The 12,610-nt window shown below is 38.9% G+C and overlaps 1 protein-coding gene across 1 annotated transcript in view; it reads right to left on the bottom strand.

The window, feature by feature from the left end:
• The window catches only part of LOC114463157 (inter-alpha-trypsin inhibitor heavy chain H3-like), a 31,953-nt gene that overhangs the window by 11,348 nt on the left and 7,995 nt on the right, over window positions 1-12,610 (bottom strand). Inside the window, exons 5-20 of the mRNA XM_028446459.1 lie at window positions 10,995-11,105; window positions 10,573-10,701; window positions 9,190-9,306; window positions 8,224-8,392; window positions 7,750-7,875; window positions 6,454-6,635; window positions 6,190-6,375; window positions 5,971-6,107; window positions 3,897-4,057; window positions 3,742-3,768; window positions 3,607-3,669; window positions 3,186-3,299; window positions 2,919-3,120; window positions 2,602-2,774; window positions 2,123-2,234; window positions 795-934 (exon numbers count right to left, since the gene is read on the bottom strand). Of these exons, the coding sequence (XP_028302260.1) occupies window positions 796-934; window positions 2,123-2,234; window positions 2,602-2,774; window positions 2,919-3,120; window positions 3,186-3,299; window positions 3,607-3,669; window positions 3,742-3,768; window positions 3,897-4,057; window positions 5,971-6,107; window positions 6,190-6,375; window positions 6,454-6,635; window positions 7,750-7,875; window positions 8,224-8,392; window positions 9,190-9,306; window positions 10,573-10,701; window positions 10,995-11,105 (2,148 nt within the window). The 3' untranslated portion in view covers window position 795. The remainder of the gene's footprint in view (window positions 1-794; window positions 935-2,122; window positions 2,235-2,601; window positions 2,775-2,918; window positions 3,121-3,185; window positions 3,300-3,606; window positions 3,670-3,741; window positions 3,769-3,896; window positions 4,058-5,970; window positions 6,108-6,189; window positions 6,376-6,453; window positions 6,636-7,749; window positions 7,876-8,223; window positions 8,393-9,189; window positions 9,307-10,572; window positions 10,702-10,994; window positions 11,106-12,610) is intronic.

The raw sequence follows: 12,610 nt of genomic DNA, 5'->3' as shown, positions 1-12,610 counted from the left end.
TAAATGGGTTTTTCTTTGCATGAATGCCTCCGTCTTTCCTTTAACACGCACACTTTTGCCTGAGGGAGAGGTATTACATAACAGAGAAGTTTGAACTGCTGCTTAAATGTTCATTAATGACTGTGCACTGTAAGCAGAGGGCTGAGAGGGAAAACAGTCGGAGAGACAATGAATGTGTAAAGGACTGTTTATCATCATAGTCGATGTGTGAAACACTGTGCATCAACAGAGTTAGAATCCATACATTTCATACAGTTCTTAATATTTCTGAGAATGCTAACAATGGAATATTCAAACTAGTTTTTATTCATGTGATTCAGTAGATGTTATTGCTGAGACATTCTTTTTCACTGTCATGGGAAAATACAGCCATCAGGTAGACGTGATTAAACTGTCAGGAATCTAAACCCAATTCTTCCTTTGGTACAGTATGTTGGATTAACAGTAGCTTCATTTGAGCATTTTGAAAACTCATTTCAACAAGTCATCGACACATTACCCTGCTGAAAAATCCAGTAGAAAACCATTAAAAGGAACCAATAGGTTTCTAATGGTCTAATGGGAATTGGACACCATTAGAAACCATTAGAATTAACCATTAGGAACCATTAGGAGCTAAAACCATTAGAATACTTGTCCCATTGAGATCTAAACCAAATAGAAAAACCTACTGCTGCAATAGAAATTATAGCAGAGTCCTAACACTGGGCACTAGAGACATGTCTAAACATATGTGTAATTGTGTACGTATTCGGATATTTTCCCCTCCGAATTGGGAACAAGACATATGGGACTTTACACAGCTGAAAAAAGGCTCGTCATGACGTAGTCCTTCATATCTCCATCAATGAGGCCTGTTCCATTGTTGTGAATGAACCAGCAGGGAACTTTGATTCCATTCGTCATCTCGTTCCTGAAGTCTCTCTGCCATCCTCTGCAGATTAAAGTCACAAACGTCAACTTACAGAACACATCTAAGGCCACGTTTACACAACGTTTTCAAGTAAAAACGCAAAAGTTTTGTTGTGTTTTGGCTCTCCGTTTACAGGGCAACGCCGTTTTGGTGCTTGAAAACAGAACTTTTAAATAACGGGCTCCGGAGTGGAAGTTTTTGAAAACACTTCCTTCTCCTGTAAACAGGGAACCAACACTTTCTGTGTCACTGGCATGCGCTGCTGCAGTGCCTTGGAGTCAGGAACACTTTGTGTGCCTCACTCTTTGGAATTTAACTGTACATCTCCAACAATGTGTTGATTTACTTCACCATCACTTGGACCATGACTGACCATGTTAACAGCTTAGATTAGATTTTTTCAATCGTTGTACTCAGCTCCAGCTCAAACTGTGAGACTCAGACACAGAGCCCGAATGTGCGCAGCTCATGATTCATGTTCTCACACTGTACGGACCGACACTCTGACACGATCTGATTGCTCACACTGTACGTCCAAACACAACACGTCGGGGTCTTGTTTCTGGGAATGCAATGTACAAATTAGAAGAAGAAGAAGAACACTGAAGCGTCGCCATTAAAACAGACGAAGAAGAAAAACCCGGAAGTGGAGAGACACTCGTAAATCTCAGCAAAAAGAGCTTTAAAAAATAAAAGACTGCGATGTGATGGACCAGGATCTGGTTGGACAGGCGTGGGCAGTACAGTCAGTCAATTTTACAGCGGTCCTACAGTGTTCGCGCATGCGCAGTGTGAGCGTTTACGGTAAGCCGGTCCGTGGCACTGCTTCAACTGAGCAATACCCTCACGAGGAGCTCATAAGGAGCGACTTACGATTAACACCTCACGACCAGCTCCCGATCACTTCTCGTGACCCCATGTATACTACACAATGCACGACACACGATCTAGCAGAGAGACGCACAATCTCACAAAATAGTCGCACGAGTCGAAAATCGGCTCAAAATGGGCCAAAAATTGCACAGTGTACGTCTTATTAGCCTGGCATGTACTACCACATTGTTGGTGTCTCTCGCTGTCTTATGTGAACAACAATTGTTTTGAAAATGTTGCCATGTGAAAACAAAGCGAAACGTTGTCCTGTAAACGGTTTCTTAACTTCAACACCATCACCACCAAAGCTCATGTGAAAGATTGAGTGCACAGTACCTGGTCACGTTAAGCTCCAGTCCTTTCACAAACATAGTAGCGTCTGGTTTCTCTGGGACTTCGCCTGGACGCAAATCGGACACCTCAAATTTAACTCCATGATAGAACTGACCTGTAGAGAAGATTTTCCAATATGATTAAAAGGTTCTGACTTAAAAAAAATAAATAAAAAAAATGCATCTCCATGTTACTCCTTTTTTGGCATCCCTATAAATATTAGCTTTTTTACCATGGAACCCTTTATACGGTTTAATGAACGATAACCTGACAAACCACAAGCCAAATCTAAGAAAAGTTTGCATACCAATCTAATGAATATGTATCTATAATTTGTTGCTTGAAAGTTTGTTTTGATTTCTACTGTAAACTATCCATTTGTTGATATTTTCGCAAGTTTTGCCCATTGCATTGTGGGATGTGGAGTCCAGTAGACATAGAAGTAATTTTTCTTCTTTCTGTTTGTGATTTCTCTCACACACCTAACAGGCCGTGGACCGAGGGGGACAGGAGGTGTGTTTCCAGGGTGTAGAAACCCAGGTAGTCCCTGTGGTAAGGGTGTTCCTTCCACACCTTATGAAGCAAGACCACAAACTTCACTGAATCCTTCAGAGTTACTGTCAGACTACGGTCCTTCTCAAGAGACAGATCCATACTGTAAAAGAGAGAAGATGAGGAGGAACATTAAGTTTACTTTGACAGTGTTTTCCGCCTTTTGTCGGATCAAGGATCAAATTCCGGTGGAACGAAAAAAATGTTTTCTGTTAGAACTATCAGATGAATTCAGGTGATTGCTTACTTGAGTCCCTTAAGAGCGGCAGAATCAGACCACAGCAGTTTGACCCCCTCGTTGTCCTGAAACACTAAAATGTCTTCCGTGGTGACCTCAATTCTGACCCCCAAAGTTTGGTGAAGGATTCCAAAACGCCAAAAGTAGGTATTGATTTTCCCGTCAGGAGGAATCTTTTTGTCTCCAACAACTTGACCATTGACCAAAATACCTGAGGAGGAACAGTAGCATCACTAATTTCTGGCTCCTTCTTTGCATAGATGACAGTGTACCGACCTGATTCAGGATCCTTGACCAGATTGAAAATGGTTCCTGGTTTGTCATTGATGTTGAAACACAGAGCATCGTCTCTGTCAGAGAGCTCTATCAGGAAATGAGGATCTCCATCCACTGCGGACGAAGCCAAATGTAATGACAACAACATTCAATATCAATATAACTACAGTAAATAATTAGGTCATGTTTTAGAGAAGTTTAAATGCCTTCTCCTTAAATGTTGAAACAAACAGTGACATTCAGTGCTTCTTAAGTGGGAAACCATGATTGTCTGTTGGATCTGTGTACTGTGGTGGATGAGAAGCCTTTAAACTAAAGGCTCTTGGGACTTTGGTCTGTCAGTGTCAACAAATCCACAAAAGGAAAAGGGTTTTATGGGAAAGGAATGTGAGGGACCGAAGGGAAATGGAAAAGTACTCACCCAATATTGGTGACGATGCATGATAATAATTTGTGGTTGCGGAAATGCCGGGATATCTGTATGCTGTAAAGAAAGAAAAAATTAAAGGCCAAACTCTAATATGAATTATTTGAGCTAATATGACAAACAACATACCCATTTTTTCTGCCGCTTGTCTTTGCTCTGTGAAACAGAACAAAGTCTCATTGGTTTAAAAGATTGTTTTTATGAACATTACAGAGAGGACTGATACAAGTAAGGTGCACTAATTGCTATTATCTCATAATACATGCATGTCATATCACTCGTACCTTCAGTCAGCTTGTCGGCAATCAGTGGACTGTCAGTTCCGTCCTCAGTTTCAGGTTTGGTGACCACCATGGAGGTGAGAGGGGTGACAAAGCTGTACTGCAGAGACATCTCCAGAGCTTTGGCTGTTGCATTGGTTTTCTCATCTGAGGAGCCACTCTTACTGTAAGGAAACGTAAACAATAAGAGTGGGACAAGAGACAGAGGTCATGATATATGATACTGCACTCACAAATAAGATATTATATTTTTGGAAAGGGAAAAAAGAACTGAAATAATGACCATGGAAGAAATATAATCATGCATTTTTTTTATGTTGACTGTGGGCATACTTACATATCTACTATGGGTATGACCTTTTCAACTCCATAGAAATTAAAAATTAAAAATCTATTAATAACATCAATCATACCAATTGCAAAAACGCCACTCTGTTCTAAAATTAAAACTAAAGCATGTAATAATCATGACATTCTTCACAAAATTACTACCCATTTGTGCATAAATTTTGCGTCAGTGTTTTTTAAAACATCAAATTAGAACAGTCTACACAGCCCAGATTTAAGATAAGAGCACATTATTTTTCAAGAATAATAATGTGTCTACAATTTCCGGCAACAATTCAGACCTTTGGACATTGACTATGAGGGAAGGGTGACCAGACGACCCGATTTACCCGGGAAAGTTCCGGTTTTCAGAGTTATGTGAGGATTTCCCCCAAACCAACTATGCAACTAATAGCTCACTCCAAAATACGGAGCCACCAGTTCCTGCTTAACTTGAATGTGTCTGTAAAACTCTGCCTGTTTCTTGTGAAGCGTTGAGGCGCTGCATGAAAATGTGACCAGCTTTTGTTGTTGAGGACGAGACCACCGAGTCTGCAACACCGTAGGTTCATGGTAACTGTAAAATATTCTGGCTCCTTGCGGTGAAATAACTGATGCTTGCTTACCTCCATTTATTTTTGTGTAATCATTGTGGTCTGCAATAATGTCATCAGGATAAGTTCAATTATGTTAATTTATATTAAGTTTTCAAAACTTGAACCTGTTCAGATTCAGTAAACCATTGATCCCTGATGGGAAATTGGGTGACATTAATTATATGACAAATAAATAATCAAAAAGAAGCATCCACAATAATCCATGTCATTACAATTTTTATCTACCTTTTAATTGTAACTTATTCATTATTTTAAATTACCATTTTTATTTTTGACATACATTTTTGTTTTTTTGTTTCCTCCCTGGAGTTAAAAATTATTATATTCTGAAATTTCTGATATTTCTAAAAAAAAAAAAAAAAAAAAAAAAAAACCTAAAAAAACTGAAATTTAAAAAATTAATGTGGAAAACATTGAATTTGACAAAAATAAAATGGAAAATGTGGGGGGGAGATTGGGGTAAGGTTTGATTCTTACCCCAAAATGAATACTATTAATGAGTTAATCTGAGTAATTTTGACCAAAATTGATAAGGATAAAGAACTCAGGGCACCTTTCTAAATAGTAAGTTAGACGGGCTACATACTGTATGGCTCCTGCAGTTGAAGAGCAAATATCAATTTCAATATTGCGATACAATGTTACAGAATATATCATCCCACCTTTAATAAACAATGCTGCTCATAGCTTATGAAATACAGCAATGCTAAAGAAGCTGAAAGCAGCTAATGTTAGCTTTGCTGCCTCGTGGCTAAAAAAAGTCTCTTCAGCCACAGACTTTTCTTTGCAAAGTCTGCATGTCCTCTTTGAGCAGGCAAAGGTTTTCTCACAGTTTAAAAACATGTATGATTGGTACAAAGCAGTAAACAAATGTATATATTTGTGTTAGCCCTGTCCAGGGTTTATCTAATCTGAATTAACTGGGATGGGGTTAGGCCCACCATGAACCTACCTATAATAAGCAGGTATAGAAATCAGATAGATATTGATCTGCTTTTGTGTTTCCATTACATTCCTTGTGTGTGTGGTGATTGACATTGAATCCTTATTGTGGAAATGTGGATGAAGATGGCAAACTTGATAATGGGGCATAATGGTTAAAATGGGAATCATGTCTAACAGGTGAAACTAACCTCTTCTCCAATAGTTGCTGGATGGTGAGGTAGGCCCACAGACGCTCAGTAAAGTCTCCAAAAATGTACCCTTCATTTGGATACATGACATTCAAGTCCACAGGAGCGGCCTGGCCCTTCTCATTAAAGTCTTCAACCTACAAAGAAAAGGGAAATGCTTGCTTCAAGCTTCCTGCAGCCTCCTGTGAATGTCAGTTTCTGTTGTTTTAATTGTCTCACCCCCTGACCAAACACTTCCACCATGAAGTTATCCAAGTCACGGTCATTCAGCCGACCGGCCACCACAATCTCTGAGCCGTTGAACAGCTGGTTAAAATTCTTGGTGGTCAGAAAGTCAACAGCATTGTCAGGATAGCGCAGGTCCACCTCCAAAAGAAGAGGACTCGACACTTCTTCATAGAAACCCTGGAATAATAGATTTAAAAATAAGCACTGGAACAAAATGTAAAGTATCAACAACCACAACAACAACTGAAACCTCACCTGCAGCTGAAGCGCTGCATCTGAAGCCTCATAGATTCTACGGGCCAGCCCTTTGTTCTCTTTGCTCATCACATCCAGGAAGGAATATTCCACATCATTCCCAAATCCCAGACAGAACAGAGACATGTCTCCCCCAATTTCTGAACGCACATTGCTCTGGATTTTTTCGGGATGTGATTCACCTTGAAATGCAAGTAAAATAAATAGTTTCACTCAATAGATGAACCAAAAAGACTGTTAGAAAGTCATACAATAAAGAAAGTGTCTATTTGTACGGTTGCCGTACAGACAACCCCGGTGCTATTGGTACGGTTACTGAAGTACACGTACGTAGTGTCTTAGGGTTAGGGTTTAGTTATAACCCAATATCGCAACAATTTTTAGGGTGACTTCACTGAGCTGAGGTCTGCTTCTGCAGCAGCTGTGCGTGTGCGGGAAGCTACATTCAAAATCATGCTAGCTTTTGAAAATAGCCTACCCTACCTTTAATATAATTTACATAATATACAAATGTTGTAAATGCCAAAAAACACAGTGTCTAGGAAATAAATAAAAAAAATGGCGAAATAAAAATTCAAAGGTTCACGAAACAAAATCAAGTAAAAAAGTTTTAAAGGACCACAGCAGCGTGATGACATTTGACCCTGCTGCTTTCTGTAGCAGCTCAGAGCTTTGTTTACAACATGGACGACACCACGGGTATTCCGTAGACTCAATAGTCTGTTGTTTGTCGCGATGCACCGAGAAAGCAAGCGGCTGAAACAGGGGATGAGCAAACACCGCGATCGGTAGAAATGAAGCAGAAAGCATCCGCCGGCCTGATTTTATCATGAATTTACAACATTAAACGATGCGTTGATGCAATTTTTTGTCGTCAACATTATCAATGATGTCACTAATCATTTTTGCATTATTGCCTATGTTACACACATTGTGGTTGGAGCGAATCTCAAAACGTTCTATATATTTAATTCTTTTTTTTAACACTGCTGTAACAGACACAACTCAGAGACCTGCTCTTGATGTGACAGCACACAGCTCCACGAGTCAGCGTTCATTTTGTGCGTCTTTCCCCCGCTAATCAAAACACATCAACTGACCGTTCTTTTACCGCACAGTGTCCAAACCCGGCACCAGCCCCTGGTATAACAATCAAAATTCAAGCTCCAGCACAGGTGCATTACAGTGCCCCTAGTGTTTGCACAGAACATAACACATACTGTATGCACACATATCAGTAAAAATATAGCCACATTCATTTGGCTCCTATAGTGAGTTTGATTAATGTTTGCTTACCATCATTTGGCATTCCATCAGTCAGTAAAATGATCATGTCAATGCTCCTCTCTGGGAGTTGTTTCTCTGATCTGCCCTTCCTCAGCATCCTCACACCTGTCAATACTGCGTCATTGATATTAGTACCTAAAAGCAAAAACACTCATCAGGATGCATCATTTCTGTGCTGCTCAGGCAAATGTGTTTTCTTCTCTAAATATTCAATTAATTAAACTACTCATTTAGGCAATCAGGAAGCTGGAATAAAAGACAAACTAAAGGTTATGAATAATGCAAGGAAAAAACTCATTGGGAGACTCTTGGCCACAATTGAAGCAAGAACAATGTTTTATTACTGTAGATATCCCTTAAGTTTTTTTTTTTTCCTCCTCCTGTTTAACAATGTATATTCAAATGAATATGCAATATATATATTATATATGAATTATAATTAAGGAAAAACGAAAACAATTAACATTAAAATTTCCAACTAACTTCCATATGAACTTATTCCTCTGACATGGTCCATTGCAGCAGACACATTTTCCTTTGATGCTTTAGTGAGGGAGTATCTCCATGGAATAATCCTGTGGTCAAACGCGATGAGGGCAAAGTGATCTTCTTCTTTGAGGTCTTTTAGAATCTTCAGCAAAGCATCCACTGTCTGTAAAACATCAATCAGTAGCGTGTGTCTTAGGATGGTCCAAAACATTTTTTTTTTAGATTATCTACATTATAACCCTGCATTTGGTACAAAATCCAGCCAAATTATGTGGGTCCAAATTTTATTCAAATTAATTAATATTTAGAGGTTGCATGAGAGATGAAAATTGCTGCATAGTCCATACTATACCACAGAGCAGGGGTTCCCAAACGTTTTAGCCCACGACCCCCAAAATAACAGTGACACAACCATTTATCACCCCGAGGAGCATTCTTGAAATCATCTCTCAACCCCCACTCAGCGGCTTGTGACCCCCCAGAGGGTCGGGACCCCTGAATTGGGAACCACTGCCATAAAGAACCAAATAAAAAAGGCATACTGGAATAGTTTGTGTTTTAGTTCTGCAAAAACAAGCTGAAACTTGCATGAAAATGTTATTTAGAAAGTCCAGGAATCACTGTGTTTTTGTTGACATCTGCTGGAGGAACTCTTAAAAAACGTTTGTGGCAGATCCAAAAAATGCATCGTGCTGGTGGTAAAAAAATCACTGATCTGCTTCCCTTCATGACCTGCTTGATTAAGGGCATCACAACGCTTTGGTAGAATCTTCCTTTAATATTATGAGTGCATAATGTATATGTAATTAGTCAATTTCCAGAAAGCTTTGAACAGCTTGTGCAACCTCTAAAACATCTCCTCTTTCTTCCAATTTTGTTTTTCAAAATGATCTTCTGGATAACGCTAGTTTCCCTATGTGAGCCTCGCTCTAAGACAAAGATCACAAAGACAATCCTCACCTGACGCATTTTCTGCCCCGACATTGATCCACTTCTGTCGAACACAAACACCACATTTACTGGGACTCTGGGCAGAGCAGGAGGTGCAAAGAAGTGCACAAAGTATCCATTGTGAACCTGAACAAAGGAAAAGTTTAATCTTATTCAGATGTACCACAACAGTCATTTATGTCTTGTTTGTTAAACCTTTTCAACATCTTGAAGCTAAATGGTACAAATAAACCAATTTTGGTAGCCTTTGTGCTATTTTTAATTAGTGCCTAATGCAAAATAAAGCACTAAGTGTGAGAGAGGGGACACGTAGCTGTGAGAATGAGCTGAAATAACTGCTGTAAATGAGTCATGGGTGTTGCCAGAGGTGACGCTGTAGTTTGGAGAGGGGCCAGATCAGGGAGAGAGTAAGAAAAACCATGCTAAACAGTAGACAGTGACCGTCTGTTTTTGTGAAATAAACTTTTATATTATTTTATGTGTGTGATAGTGCTACACACTTAAAAAATTATAATTTCCAGCAACACACCTGAAAAAAGGTTTGCTCATAAAGGCAAGTGGGCCTCAAACAGAAAAAGCAATCTGAACAGGTGTTTTTGTTTTGGGTTTTTTTTGGTTGGGTGTCTGTTTCTTTCTTTAAAATCACATTCATGCATGACACATGATGGGAACATCTCACATGCATGATTTGGGATCATATCACACATTTATGAACTGTTTTTCTTTTGGAAAGCAGGTAACTTGTGTTAGGGCAAAATCAATATTGTATATCATATATTCTCGTACATATCAATGCTTAACATATTCAATACTCATGCTGGATCAGTTATTATCATGTTGTACATGGAGTGAGTTTTTCTGTGTTCTCAGGATGCTGTAGCTTGGAGGTTTCTTCCTGGAATGGGAACAATTCCTCGGGAACAACACCATGTGGGTACATTCTGATGAGAACTCTGTTTTCTTTTATTTCTCTCAAGCAAGAGAATATTTGACTTTCAATGAGATGCAACAACTTGTCTCTACACATTTTGTAAATAAATTATATTTTTTTTTATACAGAGTCATCTTCCTTTTTATCCACCAACATTGCAGAGCAAAACAAATTTAGTTTTTATTAAAGTTATGGACAAAATTGCCGTAACTTGATTTATAGCAAGTGTGCTAAACGAACAAATATGGGAAATGTCACCTATAATACAAAATCTTTCGCGACATAATCATGGCTGCTTGGTATTTTGGGCATTGAAAAGTGCTATATGATATAGACTAAACCCTCACTGGCATGTTTTTGGACATTTACATGTCATTTTTCCTGTAAAATGGGTTTAAGTTGTTGCAAACAGACATTCTTGAGACGTAATCTCATGTGATTTCAGCGTTAATGACACTGACCTGAATGTTCCCGAGGCCCTGTTCCCTTTTTACATCATAGGTGATGACGAAGTCTCCATCAATGAGCGTCCCATCACAACCTGCACACTTCCTCTGCTGCTCCAATGTAGGTGAGAAAGAGATGTGTGCCTGAAGGAAACATTACACACAAAATAATAATGTACAGAATGTGTGAAACTGGATTTAAGGGTTGTTAAATAATAATAATAAAAATTATTATTATTATTATTATCATTCTTTATTTTTTGGTGTCTGTGAAGATTTTCAGTGACCAGCTCATTTTGAATCCAGTCGCTTAGTTAATGCAAATGTAGTAGACAATGTTTGAGTTTTCGGTCTTTTTAGCTGATGAATAAAAGTTATAGTGGAAGCTTGTTTATGTAGCTCTCAGTCTAAAAAATGTAAACCTGATGCTTTCTTACCTTGTTTTCTGTTACCGTTTTCTGCACCAGGGGGAGCAGCTCGTTGCTCAAGAATGTTGCACGAGTATCAACAAATGAAAGGCCCTGAGGCTCATAGATGTTCGCTGTGATCTGTTTTAGAGCAAAAAAAAAAAAGACTGTGATTCTTACATTAACTACATTTATTCACTACATTTATTTGAGTTAGTTTGTGGATAGAGACTCAAGAACAAATATTCCAATAATAACATAAAAAAAAAAAGACGGAATTCAACTCACACACTGACCAAATGTGGAAGCAAATCATCTGTTTCCAGTAAACACTTTGTTTATTCATTAGAGTCTTGTCTCAGTGTTTTTAAATTAATGTAATCAGGAGTGAGTAGGATACTGTATGTGTGAGTAAAACTGCACCTGTGTCAGGTGAAATAATTAAATTGGGCTTTTTGCCTTTATATGTTGTTACACATGTCCTCTTCAATTTAACCCATCCCTGGTGAGCAGTCGGCAGCCATTTTGCAGCAGCTGGGGAGCAGTTTGGGGTAAGGGATGTTGCTCAACATCCCACAGTGATGGCCCAGGTGAGGTTTGATCTGGCAACCTTCTGATTACAAGACCAGCATCCTTAACCACTAGGTCACTACCCGAGTAAGTTGCTTGTGTTGGTGAATTGTGAGGAGAGTAATAATGGGTGTTGCCAGAGGTGGCGCTGTAGTTTGGAGAGGGGCCAGATCAGGGAGAGAGTAAGAAAAACCGAGCAAAATTGTACGGCAAAGACAGTGACGGTCTGTTTTTTTTAAATAACTTTTATATTCCAGTACTTTCAGTGTTTGGAATAACGGCGTTTGGAATAACGGCGTTTAAAATAACGGCGTTAGGTAACTGCGCTTGTTTTTCAGTAAAGGGGTAATCTAACTAATTACTTTTTACGCCGTTACAACGCCTTTATCGTTACTGAACGTTAAATGCGGTGCGTTACATGCATTGATTAAATAAACTGAAGCATCCCTGGCTTCTTCTGTAGTGAGGAGGTGGGTTAAAAATAAGGTGAGCGATTATGATTGGCTAAGGCGGCGTCATGTTTCATGGTAGCCAATCAGAGCTAGTGTTTTTACACATGTGCCAGCAAGAGGAGGCGGGTTAAAAACAAGGTGAGGATTATGATTGGCTAAGGCGACGTGCCAGCACACGCAGCGCACACACACACTACAGATTTGATGAATCAGCAGAGATGGTGAGCGTGGAGCAGTCTGATGAAAAGTTGTCATTTTTAAGGTGGCGATACAAACACTATTTTAAATTAATTGTGGTCAAAGTTAAGAACGTACATGTGAAGTGTTCATTATATCCAGGAGTGAAGACTTTGTCCACATCTGTTGTAAGCAACTCAAATTTAATGAAGCACCTCATAACGACACACGCATCTAAAAAATGTGAGTTATTTGACATAGAGCAACTTTTTTTTTTTTTTTTTTAATAGTTACTTTCCTTAGTAATGAGTTACTTTTATTATGGAGTAATTTAGTTACTAACGCAGTTACTTTTTGGAACAAGTAGTGAGTAACTATAACTAATTACTTTTTTAAAGTAACGTTCCCAACACTGAGTACTTTTGTGCGCGTGCCAGTGCTAAACAC

Source organism: Gouania willdenowi, chromosome 5 (assembly GCF_900634775.1).
Source record: "Gouania willdenowi chromosome 5, fGouWil2.1, whole genome shotgun sequence".
Taxonomy (NCBI): Eukaryota; Metazoa; Chordata; class Actinopteri; order Blenniiformes; family Gobiesocidae; genus Gouania; species Gouania willdenowi.
The sequence above is the reverse complement of the archived record's forward strand: the minus strand, read 5'-3'. Positions and strand labels throughout refer to the sequence as shown.